The sequence below is a fragment of the Lynx rufus genome, unplaced genomic scaffold, assembly GCF_022079265.1.
Source record: "Lynx rufus isolate CCGP_SWC_20201006 ecotype Redwood Valley unplaced genomic scaffold, mLynRuf1.p SCAF_2, whole genome shotgun sequence".
Lineage (NCBI taxonomy): Eukaryota > Metazoa > Chordata > Mammalia > Carnivora > Felidae > Lynx > Lynx rufus.
This window is the reverse complement of record NW_025814834.1, coordinates 188192167-188211728: the sequence shown is the minus strand read 5'-3', so window position 1 is coordinate 188211728 and position 19562 is coordinate 188192167. Positions and strand designations below refer to the sequence as shown.

Sequence of the window (19562 nt, the reverse complement as noted above, 5' to 3'; positions counted from 1 at the left end):
AACAGAAACCTTTTTATCTTGGTTCCTCTAAGCAGAGCTAAAAATATTTCACTAAGAATTAAAAGAGGACAACAGAGAAATAAACCCTGAAAATATAAGAAACTCAAAATAGTAGTCTGTCTCTTCTGTAGACAGCTCAAGCCAGGGCCATACTTAGTTCACAACAGGAGAGCTCAGCATCGCTGGATTTGACTGGGCTCTTTGCCTCACAGCTTCTGCCCTGTTTCACAACAGGGCTTCCTGCTATACATCTCGATACCTATATGATCAAGACCCAAAGAGCCACATTCTCACTTTGTAGCTTACCTGGAGCTCTCAGCACAGTGGCTCTTAAACTGGACTACATATTGGAATCACCTGGGGAGCTTAAAAAATTGCTGATGCCTGCATTCCACCCCATATAGCTTCTGATGTCATCGGGTTGAGGTGTAGCTTGGCCATTAGGGTTTTTTTAAGCTCTTCGGGTGAGTCCAATATGGGTCCAAGTTGAGAATCATTGCTCTAAAAGATGCTGCCTTCTGTCTGAGGAACTCTCCACTTTCCCAGTTGATTGATACCAAGAGTAAACTCAACTTTGAGGAGAGAGCCCTGCTTGACACACAGGAGTCTGCCCATATACAGTGTCTCTCAACCCAAGTCCTCACCACCCTGAGATTCTGATTTAATTGATCAGGAATCAGGTGTAGGTGCCTTAAAGTTTAAAAGTTCTCCCAGATGATTCTAACATGCCAGGGTTGAGAACCATGGGGGTATAGCCTTCAAGTCTGTCACTATAATCAGATCTGACTATATCATAATCGCTATGGCAGAATGTAGTAGTAATATTAGGGTAGTGGGATTGTGGGTACTTTTCTTCCTTTTGAGTTTACATTTTCTGTGTTTCCTCATGTACATTTACAATGAAAAGATGTATTTGGATGTGCCTTCTTTTCTGTAATTTTTTTCAAACTTTCATTATCTCTAGGTCTCTAAACACTGTTTTCAAAAACACATATTAATTTTTGCTAACATATATTAGGTTTTGCTAATCTGGTTTTTCTTTATGGTCTTTTAAATTCTGAATCAGTTGGAGAGTTTTCTGTATATCCTATTAGCCTGTGTAAGTATCTCATCCTTATCTACAATTGAAATTAATATTTGTGTAAAGGCTTAATATTCAATATTTATCTTTGCTGGGCTGTCAAATCTCCAGGAGATCTGAGGGTGAGACATGATAAGTCTGGAAGAATGGGCCGGCCAAATCATGCAGGGCTTTAGATATAACAGTAAGAAGTTTAGGCTTCATCTTGAGGTCAAAAGATGCCATTGAAGTGTTTTAAGCAGGTGAAAAACATCGTCAGTTTTGACCTGTAGGAAGATGACTTGGGCTGCTGATTGGAGAGGACAGAAGTGTAAAGAGATGTAATACTTAGGAGGCCATCAAAGAAGTAGAGTGCAGAAATGAGTAGAGAAAATCAGCAAAACCCACAACTGGTTCTTTGAAAATATTAATGAAATTGAGAAACCTCTAGCCAGGCTAACCAAGAAAAAAGAGAGAAGATACAAATGACTAAGATCAGAAATAAAAGGGGGATCATCAATACTGATCCCATGGATATTAAAAGGATAATAAAAGAATAGTGTGAACAACTCTGTAAAGGCATATTTGATAACTTAGGGGAAATGGACCAATTCCTTGGAAGACACAAACCATCAAAGCTCACACAAGAAGAAATAGATCATCTGAATAGGCCTGTATCTACTAAAGAAACTGAATCAAAATTTAATAACCTAAAACAGAAAACACTACACTCAGTTGGTTTCACTGGTGAATTCTATCAAACATTTCAGGAAAAGATGATACCAGTTCTCTACAGTCTCTTCCAGAAAATAGAAGCAGAGGGAACACTTCCTAACTTGTTCTGTGAAGCTAGCATTATCCTAAAACCAAAATTAGATGAAGACATTATACGAAAGGTGGTGCCTGGCTGGCTCATTTGGGAAAGTGTGAGACTCTTGATGTTGGGGCCATAAGTTCAAGCCCCATGTTGGGGGTAGAGTTTACTTTGAAAAAAGACATCATAAGAAAGGAAAACCACAGACTGTTATCTTTTGCTAACATAAAAATCCCAACAAAATATTAGCATATTGAATCCAGTAATATGTAAGAAGAATCAAACACTCCAACCAAGTAGGATTTATTCCAAGTATGCAAGCCTGCTTCAACATTAGCAAATCAGTGACTGTCTTCCATCATATGAACAGGCTGAAGGAGAAAAATCATATGATCATACCTATATGATGCAGAAAAAGCACTTGATAACAATCCAACATCCAATCATGATTTTACAAAAAAACTGTCAGCAAACTAGGAATAGAGTATGGTAAAGAATACTTATAAAAAAACCTGTAGCCAATGTCATGCTTAATGATGAGAAACTAAATGCTTTCCCCCAAGATTGGGAAAAGGCAAGAATGTCCCCTTCACCACTCCTTTCCAGTGTTATACTCTAAGCTCCAGCTAATTCAATAAAAAAAGAAAAGGAATTAAAAGGCGTAGAGATTGGGAATGAAGAAATAACACTGTCTTTGTTCACAGATGACACGATTGTCTATGTAGAAAAACCCAGGGACTTGCCAAAAACTCCTGGAGCTAATTAGCAATTACAGCAAGATTATAGGATATGAGGCTAATAATATACAAAAGTCAGTTGTTTTCCTGTATTGGAATTTGGCATTAAAAACACAGTATCATTTATATTAGCAAGCACACATGCAAAGAAAGACTTAGGTATAAATCTAACTGCACACACACACACACACACACACACACACACACACACCCCTGCACACCCCTACCTATTTGCAGAAGTTTGGAGACAGCCAAGTAAGTTGGAGAAAATAATCCAAGTAAGAAAAATAAAAGGAACAATTTTTCATCATTAGATTAGTGAAATGATACTAACTCAGATGATCTAGAAGTAGTAAAAACAGAAATCAAGTATTACAACAGTAGGAACGGTAACTCACATTTGTATAACCTTTCAAAGAATGCTCTGACATACGTTGTGGCAGGAAATCATTTGATCTTTCCATCAACTCTATAAAATATGTATTATTACAGCTATTACAAGAGTTAAGGAAACCGATTACCTACCTGAGGTTACACAGCTAGTAAGTGAAGAGCTGGTTACTTAAACTCAAGTCTTTTTACCTTTATGCCCATTGCACTTTATACCAAAGAAGGCAAGGCTTTGGTGAGAGCAGAGAATGGATTTTAGAGTCAGTTTGTCTTGTCAAAAATGAGAATAATACTTAAAGTAGGGCTTCTCTAAGGGTGTGCAGAGCCCTGGCTAAATATTTTTTTGTAATGCCTTTGGTGTATAAACATGTTGATGGGTCCATGTGGAATACATTGATTTACTGATGAGGATTTAGAACAATGGGGAAAGGAGATACTTATGTATTTGTTTATTACCTAATCAGTATACATGACAGTTCTTCATGGTATCAGACACCGTCTCTTTCTGTTCAGGTTCAGGAACCATCTCTTCATGTATTTTATGGTCCATTGCATCATTCCTGGCTAATTCACATCTCCCACAAGAAAGCTAATAATACTGTTACTATTCATAGTAGCCATGGCTGTCTGAAACCTGTTTTATAGAATGGTATAGGGGCGCCTGGGTGGCTCAGTCGATTAAGCTTCCGACCATCTCAGGTCATGATCTTGTGGTCCATGGGTTTGAGCCCCAAGTCGAGCTCTATGCTGACAGCTTGGAGCCTGGAGCCTGCTTCAGATTCTGTGTCTCCCTCTCTCTCTAACCCTCCTCTGCTCGCTCTGTCTCTCTCAAAAATGCATAAACATTTAAAAATTAAAAAAAAAAAAGAATGGAAACAGTATAGATCTTCTTTCTCTTCAGTTCTCCAGTACCATTTATGTCCTGCTAGTTATATCATTACTCATGATGCTTCATTATCTTTATCCTTTGTGCTGCCCGTGAATACTGGCTTCCATTGACTCTCAAAGGTTGTGACTGTGCTTTGTTGACAATGGCCACAAATGCAAGTCTTACCCAGAGTATGCAGGGGAAATGTGAATTGCAGTTAGTTTTCTAGTCATGTTAAGTTTATCATTTGAACCTATCAGGACTGAATCATGGAGAAATAGAAAATCTGAACAGACCAATTGCTAGTAAGGAGATTGAATTGGTCATCAGAAACTCCCAGAAAACAAAAGTCCAGGACCAAATGGCTTCACTGGCGAATTCTACCAAACATCGAAAGAAGAATTCATATCAATTCTTCTCAAACTTTTCCGAAAACTAGAGGGGGTGGGGAACACTTCCAAACTCATTTTATGAGGCCAGTATTACCCTGATATCAAAACCAGACAAAGACACCACAAGAAGAGAAAATTACAGGCCAATTTTCCTTGCGAACATAGATGTAAAAATCCTCAACAGAATTTTAGCAAACTAAATTCAACAATACATTGAAAGGATCACACACCATGACTAAATGGGATTTATTCCAGGGATGCAAGGATGGTTTACCATCGCAAATCAATTAGTGTGATATACCACAGTAACAAAATGAAGGATAAAAATTAAATGATCATCCCAATAGATGCAGACAAGGCATTTGACAAATTTCAACATTCATTCATAATAAAAGCTCTCAAAAAAGTGAGTATAGAGGGAATTTACCTCAACAAAATGAAGGCCATAAATGACAAGCCCACAGCTAACACCATACTCAACAATAAGAAGCTGAAAGCTTTTCCTTTAAGATCAGGAAGAAGACAAGGATATCCATTCCCACCATTTTTCTTCATCATACTATTTGAGGACCTAGCCAGAACAAGCAAGAAAAAGAAATAAAGGCATCCACATCAGAAAGGAAGAAGTGAAACTGTCTGTATTTGCAGATGACATGATATTATATGGAAAAGATCCTGAAGAGTCCACCAGAAAACTGTTAGAACTAATACACAAACTCAGTAAAGGTGCAGGATACAAAATTAATACACAAAATCAGTTGCATTTTTATGCAGCAATAACTATCAGTAAGAGAAATTCCTTCAAAGTCCATTTACGGTTGCCTCAAAGAATAAAATACCTAGAAATAAATTTAACCAAGGAGGTGAAAGACCTGTACACTGAAGACTATAAGACTTAGATGAAAGAAGTTGAAGTAGACACAAATAAACGCAAAGGTATTACATGCTCTTGGATTGGAAGAATTAATATTGTTAAAATGTCGACTACCCAAAGCAATCAACAGTTTCAGTGTAAACCCTATCAAAATTTATCATTTGAAATTTTATAGTGTTAAAAATAGAACAGTACATCTTCCAACCATGTCTTCTTTTGGACTCATGCCTGGATCTAAGGGCTGTACTGCTTTAGAGGATTATTGTAAAGCTAAATTAAATAACTAGGTCAACTATTAGCACATGGCTTGTGCTCAATAAATGTTAGTTTCCATGTTCTTTCCACTACCATCCTTAAAGAGGATGTGGTTGTTTGTTTTTTTTTTTTTTTCAAATAAATGAAATGTAGAAACAAAATTGAATTGGAGCATTTCCAATAGATCCCTGACGGAGAGTCTCTGTGAGCATTGCCTATACAGTTCAGGCTAACGCGTTTGCAAGAGATTACTGGAGGACGTCTTCCCAGCCAAAATGACATAAATGACAAGATCCTGGAGACAAAAATAAACTGCAGTTATGTCAGCTCCAGAGTCACTGATCAAACAGCAGAGTGGCCTGGTGTGTTGAAAAGGTATTACGGTGCGCAGTAAGTAGCAAGAGCTGAAAGGCAGGTCCTCTAGAGCTGAGAAATACCACAAATTCCACATGGCTCAGATTAAGCAGTCCCTCTGCCTTAACGTGATGAAAGAGACATAAGCCAGTGCTGCCAAGTTTATTATAGGTCACCGTAAGTGGGGCAGAAACTATATGGAAGCCCTGGTCTGCATTGGGAGTTCACAAGAGCAGAGGGTCGGTGATGCCCAGGGAAGGATGGATCCACAACTCCCGAATGTGGGTAAATGAAGAGACTAATGATAATGTAGGAAGAGCCAGCAGATCCATAATAACGGAGTCAGACAGAAGAGGTAGTCAGAGGAGACAGAAATTGTCCTTAAGGAGAAAAGTTTCCATCTTGGAGCTTGAAAGGATCTGTGGCAGTATTAAGTACCCTTCCTTACATGAAGTCTACTTCAGAAAAAAATAAAAATGAAAATGTTTAATGACAGAATAGGATTACTAAAACTAATCTAAGCTGCTTCTGCCATTTCCCGAGTCCTGTTCCAGGAACAACCCTTTAGTAAATGGAGAAATGCATCATCAGGAAGGTCAGAGAAGAGAGTATTGAAGAAGCAGTGGTGGGACCCACCCTGGGCTGAGGGTTCTCATCTGTGTGTTCGTGCAAGTCCTCCAACAGTAATGTTGGCCAGCTTTGATTAAATAACTATGCTTGCATGAAAGGACATTAATATTTATTAACTGTTCCTTGTCAGGCATTGTGTTGAGTGTTCTCTATGTGGTCTTGTTTCATTTTCACGGCCAGTTCCTATACTCTACATCAGTGAACTAGTGTCTGAATGAAGGAAGAGACATAGTAGGGGGCTGATCTGATTTCAGTCCTTTCTGGGAGGGTTCTAGAAATTAGATCATTGACTGGAATATAGAGGCCTAGGAAGAACCCTCAAAGTCCCATCTCCATTTCCCCCAGCCATCACCACCGCTTCCCCCCCACTTTTTATTAATTAACCTTCCAGTTGTCAAAGTAATCAGTTGAGTTCAGTCCAATATGCATGGTACTCTGTGCCATGCACCACACTCAGTTTTCGTGCTGTACGAGAGAAAGATCATTTAAATGGATAGTTACTCTTTAGTGTGGTCAATGCTAGGCTATAACCAGGTCTCAGTCATCATTGTATCCCTAATCCCAGGCCAGTGTCTGGAACACAACAACAGCAAGGCTGTTACAGTTAACATGTATTGAGAGAAAACCAAGTGCCTTGGCATTGTAGTAAGCACTTTATTATCTTTTTTAAAATATAAATAACTATAGCAATTTTATTCAAAATCATCAAAAACTGGAAGGAGCCAAGATATCTGTCAAGGTGAATGGATACATGAAGTGTGGGGCATCCATACAATTAAATAATATTCAGTGATTAAAACAAATGAACATTAAGCTACGCAAAGACCTGGATGCAATTTATTTTTTTGTTGTTGTTGTTTTGTTTTTGTATTTATTTGTCATGTCTTTTTTTTAAGTTTATTTATTTTGAGAGAGAGAGAGAGAGCGCGCGCACAAGTGGGGGAGGGGCAGAGAGAGAAAGAGAAAGAGAATCTGAAGCAGGCTTCCTCCTGCCAGCGCAGAGCCCAGTGCTGGGCTTGAATTCATGAACCATGAGATCATGACCTGAGCTGAAACCAAGAGCTAGATGCTTAACCGACCAAGCCACCCAGGTGCCCCTATCATGTCTTTTTTTTTTTTTTAATTCTAGTGAGTTAAACACACTTTATTCTTAACATAATTCTCAGTACAATTGTATGAGTATAATCCCAGTTTTTCAAGATGTGGAAGTTAAGGCACAGAGCAATTAAATAACATGCCCAAAGTCAAACAGCGAGGAAGGGATAGAGCCAGGTTACAAATCCAAGCAGAGTGTCTCTTTCGCCTCTAAATATTTGTTACATGCATGCATGCGTGCATGCATGAATGAATGAGAGGGAAGAAGGGAGAGAAGAGTGTGGGAACAAGTGAGCGAGCTAAGGTGAAAGTCAGCAAAGCGAAATGGGGTCCACAGGCAGGTAGGTTGGTTCTGCAAGGGAGGGGAAAAAATTTTTACAAAGTTTCATAAAGGGGTGGTGCTTAAACTGAGTGTTGCAAGATAAAGAGGTAGTCATGGGCCAGGGCAGGGCAGGGCAGGGCGAGCAGAGGAAGGGCAACCCTCTTACTTCTGTATTAGGTCCTTTCCCCCCTCACCTCTTCTAGGACATTTCTCCTATGGCCATCCTCTCTCTATCACATCAGGAATTTCCCTCTTATTCCAGCCAGCTTACAAACATGCTAAGCTAATTTCTAACTCAAAAACGTCTCTCCCTGCTTCTTCCCTCCAGCGATTGCCCCATTTCTCTGTCTTCCATTATAGCAAAACTCCTAAAAATAGTAGTCTGTATTCCATGACTCCACTTTTTCTGTGTTCTCTTAAACCCAATGAAATCAGCATTTCACCCCCACTCTCCAGTGAACCAGCTTTTGTCAAGGTCAAGAGTAACCTCCCTGTTGCCAAAGCCAGCTGTTGATCCAGGGGCCACACCTCACCAGGCCTCCCACTGTGTTGCACTCGGTTGGTTACTGTGTCCTTCTTGAGACACTTCCTCCCCTCAGCAACTGAGAGAGCACTCTCTCCAGATTAGTGTTCTTGTCTCCTGGACTTCTCCTTTCAGCCTCTTGCTGCCTCCTCGCCTCCCAAACATTGATCCTTAAAAATGCACACGATGGTCTGGGCACTCGCCCTCTGGGAATCCTTCAGTGACCCTCCCCTACCTCAGAATTCAAACTAGAGCCAAGTGTTCAAAGCCTCCATGATCCGATGCCTGCCTCTGGCATCTCATCTTTCACATAACATTTGTGTGGCACTCTGTAGGACAGCCAGCCCCTTCACGTGCACTTTCTCGCCACATCCTCCCAAGATCCCTGGGAAGTGAGTGGTTCCCATTTGCAGACGAGAAAGCTGAGAATCAGAGTTTCATCATTGCCCAAGGTCACACAACTTGCCAGTGTCCCCTGGACACTGAAGTCTCTGATTCCAGATCCTATGCTCTTCTCATTTACAACCCTTTGCTTGGCCTGATCCTTAAACTCCATGCTCTGGGGTGAAGCAGGGGAGTGGATGTTTGGTTCCTTCTTTTGGGTTCCAGTCTGTCCATCTGGATTTCCTCTTGAGTACAGTGGTTTACCCTCTTCACCCCAGGGGCTTGGTCGTCACGTTTGCAGGACAATGGGTGCTCTTACTGGTTGAAATGCTAAATCTCCCAAAATGAAAGGCCAGCTGCAGAGTTTGAGAGGAACAAGGGCTGAATGATTTGATCAGACATCTGTGGGGGCCTCCTGGCATTTGGAGTGTGAGTGCCTTAGAGAAACTAACCATTCTGGCCTGAGGGAGTTGGCGACTGTTAATCTTGGTGGTTTTGACCGCTAACTGCCCCAGAGGTCCCAGCCTGCTGTATGACTCAGAATCCCCAACACTCCCCCTATTCTTCTCCCACTGGGATAGTCAGGAGGCCATTGCTAAGGCATTTTAATTTGGTAATAACTTCACATGGCCCCCTGTCCCCGGGGCTGTATGTTTTAGAAGTTACTGTTGCTTTCTAAATGGAGGTGGGGGGGTTGATTTAGAGGTGCTCATCCTTGACATCTGACTACCTTGCACTGTCATGGGAAGAGCCTTCCGGGCTAGGTTCTGGCTTCCTTGTGCTCCAGCTGGCTGGTGCCCCCCTTTTCCATGATAGATTACCTGAGTCCATGGATCTTGGACTGCCCATAGCCCTTATTCCAGAAGCACCTTGCCAGAGGTGGACGACATAAGCCAGAGAGAGAAAGATGGGTCCAAAGGTTTATCTGTTGTTGTATATCTGTGTCTGTGGTACACCGTGTTAGAGGGGCAGCTGCTGTCCGTCTCTCGTCCTCAGTGTGAAACTTTCTGGAATTCAGGAAGAGCACAGGAATCCACTGCTACAAGGCAGTACACAGAGAGTGGGGGATTGGGAGACTCACAACACCTCACTGCTTGTAGACATGCTGTCGGAGAGCTGTGTGAGGCTTTCTTTACCCTCTTCTCTACCCCTGTCCATTGGCACTCACCACTTATGTGCTGTCCCTGGACTCTGTGCTTCCCTCTGTGATGGCCCTTACCATGATCCGCACTGGTGGTACTTCCATGTGAAGAGCTCCTTTACTGATGCCTACCACTTACTAGCTATAGGATCTTGGATAAGTCTCTTCCTCTTTCTGGGCTCACGTGTAAGTGGATAACTAATAGCACCTACTCACACGGCTGTTGAAGACGTAATTGAAAAAAAATCTGTCTTTCAGTCACTGCACCTAGTCTCAGAGCTTTCCGCAAGTTCACGAAGTATACTGAAGTTTCTGTTTTGTTTCGGAAATACATTTGTTTATATAAGAAAATACTGTTATGTAAATTCTCTTGTTAAACCTCTGACTTTTCTTTTGCCTACCAAATAAAGTCTCGACTCTGGCTTATTACTCAGCATTTGTATTTGCATTTCAGGCTTTACATTTCACTGGTAGGAAATGCTAAAAAAAATTGTAGATTTCCAGAAGAAACGCACACGGATACAGATGGGTTTGTCTAAATTCAGTGAGCAATTACTCTGTGCAAGGCCCTGGGCTAGGCCCGCAGGGGCACGGGAGTGAATCACACATGACACATGCTAGGCAGTGGCATCATCGTTTCTGGCTGTCTAGTATAGGCGCCAGCCCCCTTCCCCCCAGGCCTGCCCCACCCAGTTCCTGCAGCAGCCCCGAGGGAAGACTTACCACGGGGGGCCCCAGCACAGTAGAGCAGCTGGGCACCAGCATGTTGGCGGCAGGCCCAAGGGTGGAGGCAGGGGAGGTTGGGCCTGGGAACTGGCAGCCAGCCAGGGCTCTCTCAGGTGCCCCGGCATGCAGGGCCGCCAGCCTCAGCAGTCGCTGAATGTGTCCTGTTCTTCCACGGCGGTTTTCTCTAGACTGCACCGGCACGGATTTTGGTGGCAAGGCGGTGACTCTAGCCCCACATCGAACACATAAGGGCACTGAAGCCCAAAGACGTGAAGTGACTCGACTACAGTCACACAGCAACAAAGCCGGGGCTGGAACACACAGGTCTTCTGAAAAAATTTTCAGCAAATATGTAGCAAACACTCTAGAGGGCTTGTGGGCTCTCGAGACTGTCTTGTTTTCAGTACAAGTGCAACGAGACTATCAGAGTCATTTTGTTCCTTCAGAAAATTATAGGCATCTTCTGTGGGCCCATCTCTGCACAAGGTACTGGGGATGCAGGGTTAAATCAGACTCTGACCTTGGGAGTTCACAGTATGATGAGGGAGACAAACTACCAACAGTTACAGTATAGTATGGCAAGTGCCTCTGGGGATAAGCATGTAATGTGGGTGATGGGGGACAGACTGGAGCACAGAAGAGGCACTTAGCCCAACCTGGGGGCTAGGGAGTTACTCCCAGTGAAGCTGAGACCTAAGCTTACTTGTGAAGGACCAGTCGGCATAGCCAGGTGGAGAAGGACAAGGAGGAACATTCTGGGCAAAGAGAATAGGAGAGCAGCAGAGCATCCTCAACTAAACATCTAACGGTTACAGCAATAGTCCCAACATATATTTGACCTATATTCAGGATACTGAGAGTGCTTCCCACTGGCGGGATCATAGTATATGTGGAGAGAGTAGAGGCAGGTGCGGCTGGGCGTGTACAACCCCACAATGAAGCCTGAAAGGGCAGGTGCCTGTGACTGTGAAAGCCTGGGCAGCTCTCTCCCTAGGTCTGCAGGCTCCATATTTCTAGTCTGGGAGCCTGGATGGAGTTCGTGATTTCCTTGGTATTAAGCTTGCTGCAAAACCCAGCAAGTTCCTTTTGCCAAATTCTGTACAGGGGCCTTGCTAATTTATCTACCTATATTCCTTTAGAATTTTTGGTTTGGGTTCCCCACTCCCCCCACCCCGCCCCGCCCTGAAGCCTTGGTGTGGAAAAGGGGCTGAAAGGCTGATTGTAGAGAATGAAGCGTTATTCAAGGTTCAGACAGCTACAGCTCTTTAAGAACTAATACCCCACTGACTGCTCAGTGCCTGGCAAGCTGTGACTTTCCTTTTCTTCCCATAGGCCTGCTGAGTTAGCCACCAAATACGCAAACTTTTCAGAGGGAGCTTGCAAGCCTGGCTATGCTTCAGCCTTGATGACTGCCATCTTTCCTCGGTAAGTGTTCCTATTTCTTCCCGCTGCCCAGACAGCCTGGTCTGACTCCGTGGCCCAGGAGTCAGAAACTCTATGCCGTGCAAGTGATGTGCTCTGAGAAAGCGAAATTCTGGTGTAACTTACTGCCCTGTGTCCTTGAGTCTGTGGGTGCCTGGAGAGGACTTGTTTCGGGTTGGTTCCTACCCCAGTCCCACTCTGTGCCCTTGCTATACCTTACCCCCGTCCTGTCTCTGGAGCTTGCACCTGCCAGCACAGCCTGTTTTTGTGGAGGGGAGGGGACAGGTAGAACCTATGTGGCTCTCCTTGGAAGCCAGGTACCCAGAGGCAGCCAGACAAGCCTCCTCAGCATAGAAGCTCCAAGTCATAGCATCAAAACTACGTGGCTTCAGGGAAGCATATCCAAATAAAGCAGGGAACAAAGAGAGGTTTCTGAGCCTGGCCTGGCTGTTCTGGCACCTTCTCTCTTTGTCCGTTTTGCATTCTGGAGTTCCTGATTTCCTGATAACCAAGCTTGCTGGAAGAAACTGTGCCAAACCCTGGGAGTTTCTTTGACCACATTCTGCTGAGGGGCCTTGCTTACATATCTGCCTTTTCCTCTTGAGTTTTCTTTCCGTGAAGCTACAGTGTGGAGAAGGACCTGATGTGCCAAGATGGGCTTGTCTGCAGTCTGGAGTGTAGTGAGACTACCAGGGTCATTTTGTTCCTTCAGAAAGTTATCGGAGTGTCTGACTTAGAGGAGCTGGAGGAAAGGCCGCTCAGGACCCTCTGGGAGTGGGGATGTAGCACTCGGACCACAGGGGAGCCCTTGGGGTGGCCTCCTGGGGTGGGGTCTGTTCACTGGGGGAAGGGCTTACATCCCATCCCTGAGAAGGCTGAGGTTAGGGCATACAACGTGCTTGCCGAGGAAGGCTGAGAAACAACTTGCCCCAAAGTACATCCAGAATATGTGGTTTTTATGCTCCTTTTCTTTTTCTAATGGGAGTGATGGAAGCTCCTTGTCTAAAACAGGGGCTCTGCTGAATATCTGGTGTTCAGATAGAGATCTCTTTGTCTAGGGTCTGCCTTCTGACTTGCTTCCAAATATTTTTCTTCCCCCAGCTATTTATTGAGCACCTCGTAAGTGTCTGGTATTATGTTCCATATTCTTATACATCTTTTCTTAGGTCTACTTGACTCAGTGCCTTGGGCCAGACACCTACGAGTTTTCCTTGACCTAGGATATAGGTGTTGGGTTTTGTTGTTGTTTTTTTTTTACTTTTTCTTTTTTCTTTCTTTATGTATATATATTTTTAAATGTTTGTTTACTTTTGAGATAGAGAGCACCATTGGGGGAGGGATAGAGAGAGTGGGGGACAGAGGATCTGAAGCAGGCTCCACACTGACGGCAGTGAGCCTGACGTGGGGCTAGAATTCATGAACCACGAAATCATGACCTGAGCCGAAGTCGGATGCTCAACCGACTGAGCCACCCAGGCACCCCTTTACTTTTTATAATTGAAAGTAATGCAAGCATACGGTCAAAAAAATAATAACTGAAAATGTGCAAAAGGGTATATGCTCTCACTCTAGATCCTCAGAGATAGCCAATATTACCCGGACAGCCTGGGTAATATAAATAGAAATATCATGTATTTATTGTTTTGTATCTTGCTTTTTACTCCTAACAAAATATATGTTAGAGATAATCCTATTACCAGCATACATGGTAATCTTATTCATTTAATGCTTGCATAACATGATTATGTGGATGTATAATAATTTTTTCAAAAGTAAGACTTATTGAAGTTTAATTTACATGCAGCAAAACTTACTTTTTGGTGTAGTTGTAGGGGTTTTGGTAAATGCACACCTTTGAGTAACCACAGCAATCCAGTAGAGCATTCCCATCATCACCTCCTGAAAGTTCCCTTGTACTGCTTTGTAGTTAACCTCTCCCCTAACCCCCAACCCCTGGCAACCACTGAACAGTTTTCTGTTCCTGTAGCATTTTCAGAATGTTACATTCATGGAATCATATAGTATGAAGCCTTTTGAGTGTGCCTCTTTCATTCACTCTAATGCATTTGAGGTTCATACATGTATTGTATGTATCAGTTGTTCTTTTTTATTGCTGAATGGTATTCCATCGTATGGATACAACAGTCTGTTTATCTACTCAATAGTTGAGGGGCGTCTGGGTGGCTCAGTCAGTTAAGTGTCCAACTTTGGCTCAGGTCATGATCTCGCAGTCTATGAGTTCGAGCCCCACGTTGGGTTCTGTGCTGACAGTTTGGAGCCTGGAGCCTACTTCAGATTCTGTGTCTCCCTCTCCCTGTGCCCCTCCCCCACTCCTCTCTCTCTCTCTCTCTCTCTCTCTGTCTCTCAAAAGTGAATAAACATTTTTAAAAGTTTAAAAATGAATAAACAATAAAAAATATCTACTCAGTAGTCAAAAGACATTTGGGTAGATTCCAGTTTTTGGTGATTATAAATAAAGCCACCATAAAATTTGTATATGGGATGTCTCATTAACTCTATAAGAAATTGCCAAACTTTTTTTTTTAATGTCTATTTATTTATTTTGAGAGGGAGAGAATGTGAGTGGAGGAGGGGCAGAGAGAGAGGGAGAGAGAATCCCAAGCAGGCTCCACGCTGTCAGCGCAGAGCCTGTTGCACGGCTTGATCTCATGAATGGTGCCATGACCTAAGCCAAAATCAAGAGTTGGATGTTCAACCGACTGAGCCACCCAGGCACCCCAAGAATTGCCAAAGAGTTTTCCAAATTGACTGTGCTATGTTGCTTTCCTGCCATCGTTGTATAAGAGTTCCAGGTGCTCTACATCTCTGCCATCAGTCTTTTTAATTTTAGCTATTCTAAAATTTAGTGATATCTCACTGTGGTTTTAATTTGCATTTTAGTAATACTAATGATATTCATTTTCATTTTCATGTGCTTATTTAGCATTCTTTTATCTTTGAGGAATTGTCAAAGCTCTTGTCATTTTGTAAATTGGTTGTTTCCTTATTGAATGTAAGACAACTTTACATATTCTGGATTGAAGCCCTCTGTCATGCGATTTGCAAATATTTTCTTACAGCCTATGGCTCGCCTTTTCATTGTCTTAACAGTATCTTTTACAAAGCAGAAGTTTTTAACCATGATGAAGTCCAATTTATAAATTTTTTCTTTTATGGATTTTGCTTTTGGTGGTTTATCTAAGAAATCTTACCCTAATCCAAAGTCAAAAGGTCTTTTCCTGTGTTTTCTTCTAGAATTTTTATAGGTTTAGCTCTTACATTTAGGTCTATGACTCATATCAAGTTAATTCTTGTATATAGTTTTGCATATGTATGTTTAGTTGTTCCAGAACCATTTGTTGAAGACTGTTCTTTCTTCATTGAATTACGTTGGCCTATTTGTTAAAAATCAGCCAAATATATGTATGTGGGGCTCTTTCTGGAATTTTTATTCCATTTCATGGGTCTTTATGTCTGTCCTTGCATTAATATCACATTAATATCACAATACGTAGACACTCATGTCTTTTTTTTTTTTTTTTTTTTTTTTTTTTGAGTAGGCTCCATGCCCAGTGTGGGGCTTGAACTCATGACCCTGAAATCAAGAGTCACATGCTCTGCTGACTGAGCCAGCCAGGCACCTCAACAATCATGTCTTCTATTAAGGACAGTTTTATTTCTTCCTTTCCATTCTGGTTGCCTCTTTTTCCTTTTTCTTGCCTCATTGCACTGGCTACACTGATCAATACAGTGTTGAATAGATGAGGTGAGAGTGAATATCCGTGACTTGTTTCCAATTTCAGGGGGAAGGCATTTAGTCTTTTACCATTATGGTGTTAGCTGTAGGTTTTTCATAGATACCCTTTTAGGATAGAGGGAGTTCTCTTCTATTTCTGGTTTGTTGAGAATTTTTATAATGAATAATGTCAAATTTTGTCAAATGCTTCCTTTTCTGCATCTTTTGACACGACCAGATGGCTTTTCTTCTTTAATCTATTAATATAGTGAATCACAGTGATTTTTTTCGTTGACTGATTTTTTTAATGTTAAGCCAACCTTTTATTACTAGAATAAACTTCATTTTATTCTAATTTATTATTCTCTTTTATATATTGCTGGATTTAATTCACTAATGTTTTATTAAGGATTTTTCTTTCTCTGTTCATGAGAGATTGGTCTGTCGTTTTTTTGTAACATTTTTGGTTTTGATATCAGAGTAATGCTGACATTATAGAATCAGTGAGAAAATATTCCTTCATTTGCACTTTCCTGAAAGTTTTGTATCGAATTGATAATATTTTTCTTTAAATGATTGATAGAATGTACCAGCAAAGACATCTAGGGCTACCTAGGTTTTGTGTTAAGAAAATCCCCTTGTGGGAAGTTTTTTAATAAAAAAACATAGAATTACATTTCTAGGGGCACCTGGGTAGCTCAGTCAGTTGAGTGTCTGACTCTTGATCTCAGGTCATGATCCCAGGATCCTGGGATTAAACTCCATATTGGGCTCCACGCTAGGTGTGGAGCCTGCTTAAGATATTCTCTCTCTCTCTCTCTCTCTCTCTCTCTCTCTCTTTCTCTCTCCCTCTGCCCCTTTCCTGCTCGCACTCTCTCTCTCAAAAACCAAAAACAAAAAAAAAAACCAAAGAATTATATTTCTAAAAAAAAAAAAAAAAGAATTACATTTCTTTAATAGATCTGGAGCTTTTCTATTTCTATTTGGGTTTTCCTATTTCTTCTTTGGTAGTTTGTGCCTGACAGGGAATTTGTGGATTTCCTCTAAGTTGTTGAATGTATTGGCATAATACGCCTGATATTGGTCATTTATATATTTTCCCTTTTGTTTACTAGTCTTTCTGGTTAGAGTTTTATTGTTTTCATTGTTCTCACAGAACTAGCTTTTGGGTTCATTGATTTTTCTCTATTGGTATTTTTTTTCACTGTAATCATTATTTTTTGTTCTTATCTTTATTATTTCCTACCTACACTTATTTGGGGTTTAATTTGTTGTTTGTTTCTTGGGATAGAAGATTAGACCACTGATTTGATTCCTTGATTTCATGCTATAAATTTCCCTCTATAAACTACATCAGGTACATCCCACAAATTTTGATATTGTATTATTAGTTTCATTGAGTTAAAGATATTTTCTAACTTTACTTGTGATTTCTACTTTGTCCCATGGTTTCTTTTGAAGTGTTGGAAATTTAGCTTAATTTCCAAGTATTTGAGGGTGTTCCAAATATCCGTGTGTGACAGATATCTAATTTATTTTTGTTGTGATCAGAAAATAGTTTTCATAGGATTTTAACACTTTTAAGTTGATTGAGACCTGAGTTACAAGATAAAATATGGTCTATTTTGGTGAATATTCTGTGTGCACTTGGAGATTTTTCTGCTGTTATTGGGTATTCTATAAATGGCAATTAGATTACGTTGGTTGATAGTGTTTTTCAAGTCTCTTATATCCTTACTGATTTTCCAACAGTTCTTGACAGACAGATGTTGAGGTCTCCATTTATTAGTTTTTGCTTCCCATATTTTGAAGCTGTGACATTTAGTGTATGTACATTTAGGATTATTATATTCCCTTGATGTGAATAGATCCTTTCATTATTTTGAATTGTCCTTTTTTTCCTTATTCTTAAATCTCCCTTGTTTGATATTTATGTAACCACTCCAGCCTTTTTAGAGTTAGCTTCATTGTGGTATATGTTTCCCATACTTTTACTTCTGTGTGTGTTGTGGGGGGAAGCATATGTTTGTGTATACCCTTGAGCCTCAGAAAAGTTGAGTCTCGGCGCTGGTTTACAACAATCTGTCCTTTCATGTTTGACTGTGTCTTCACAATTAAAGTGAGTTTCTTGTAGACAGAACATAGTTCATAGCTGAGTATTGCTTTTTTATCCAATTTGGCCATGTCTGCCTTTTATTGCAGATCTTATACCATTTACATTTAATGTAATCATCAATATGGTTGGGTTTAAATCTATCGTGGTATTAGTTTTCTGTTTTACTTATTTTTTCTTTCTTTTTCTGGCTCTTGTTGAGCCAGAAATTGAATGTGTTTTATGACTTCATTTTACCTTCAGTATTGGCTTATAGGTTTAATTCTTTGTTTATGTTTTTTGTGACTGTTCTAGAGTTTACAATATATGTCTTTAATTTATAATCTATTTTCAAATAATATTATAGGACTTCACTTAGAGTTTAAGAACCTTGCAACAGTATAGTTCCATTATCTCTCCCATCCTTTGTGCTATTTTTGTCATACATTTTACACCTATATATTGTAAATCCACATGGCACTGTTCTTATTTATTTTTGTCTTAAAGAGTCAGTTATTTAAAGCAATTTAGCAATGAACCAGAAAAGGCAGCCTGCAGAGCGGGAGAAGATATTTGCAAATCATATATCTGATGTGGAATTATGTTTAGAATATGTAAAGAACCACAACTCAACAACAGCAAAACAACTGATTAAAAAATGGGCAAAGGAGTTGAGTAGACATTTCTCCAAAGCAAATGACCCAGCAAGCACATGGAAAACTGCTCAACATCACTAATCACTAGGGAAATGCAAATTAAAACCACAATGAGCTATACCTCATCCTCATTAGATGGCTGCTATCAAAAAAGAAAGAAAGAAGGAGAGAGAGAGGGAGAGAGAGGAAGAAAAAAAAGAAAGAAAGAAAGAAAATAGCAAGTGTTGATGAAGATATAGAGAAATCAGAATCCTTGTACACTAATGGTCAGAATATAAAATGGTGTGGCCACTATGGGAAGAGTATGGTAATTCCTAAAAAAAAAAAAAAAAAAGGAAAATGTAATTACCATGTGACCTAGTAATTCCATTTCTGGATATATACCCAAAAGAAATGAAAGCAGGGTCTCACATTGATAGTTGTACACCTGTTTCATAACAGCATTATTTTACAATAGCCAGAGCAATCCAAGTGTCCATCAAGAGATGGAATGATAAACAAAATGTGATATATTTATACAATGGAACATTATTCACCCTTAAAAAGGAAGGAAATTTTTATATGCTACAACATGTGTGAGATTGAAGATATTATGCTAAGTGAAATAAGCCAGTCATAGAAAGAAAAATATATTTGATTCCACTATATGAACTACCTAGAGTAGTCAGATTCATAGAGACAGAAAGCAGAATCGTGATTGCCAGGGACTGGGGGTAAGAGGAAACAGGAAGTTGCTCTTTAATGGATATAGAGTTTCATCATCTTTTTCAAGATGAAAAGAGTTCTGGAGATTGTGTAATAATGTGTATGTACTTTAACACTACTGAATTGTACAGTTAAAAATGTTTAAGATGGAAGGCACCTGGCTGGCTCAGTAGGTGGAGCATTTGACTCTTGATCTCAGGGTCATGAGTTCGAGCCCCATGCTACATGTAGAGCTTACTTAAAAAAATGTTTAAGATGGTAGATTTTATGTTATGTGTATTTTACCACAATTTAAATTAAAAAAATTTTTTTTAACTTTTATTTATTTTTTATTTTTTTAAGATTTTTTTTTAATGTTTATTTATTTTTGAGACAGTGACAGAGCA

General features: G+C 40.4%; 1 protein-coding gene across 1 annotated transcript in view; it reads left to right on the top strand.

Annotated features, from left to right (window-relative positions):
* ST3GAL3 (ST3 beta-galactoside alpha-2,3-sialyltransferase 3) overlaps window positions 1-19562 on the top strand; it is a 200096-nt gene that overhangs the window by 111185 nt on the left and 69349 nt on the right. Inside the window, exon 5 of the mRNA XM_047084561.1 lies at window positions 11898-11990. Within this exon, the coding sequence (XP_046940517.1) occupies window positions 11898-11990 (93 nt within the window). The remainder of the gene's footprint in view (window positions 1-11897; window positions 11991-19562) is intronic.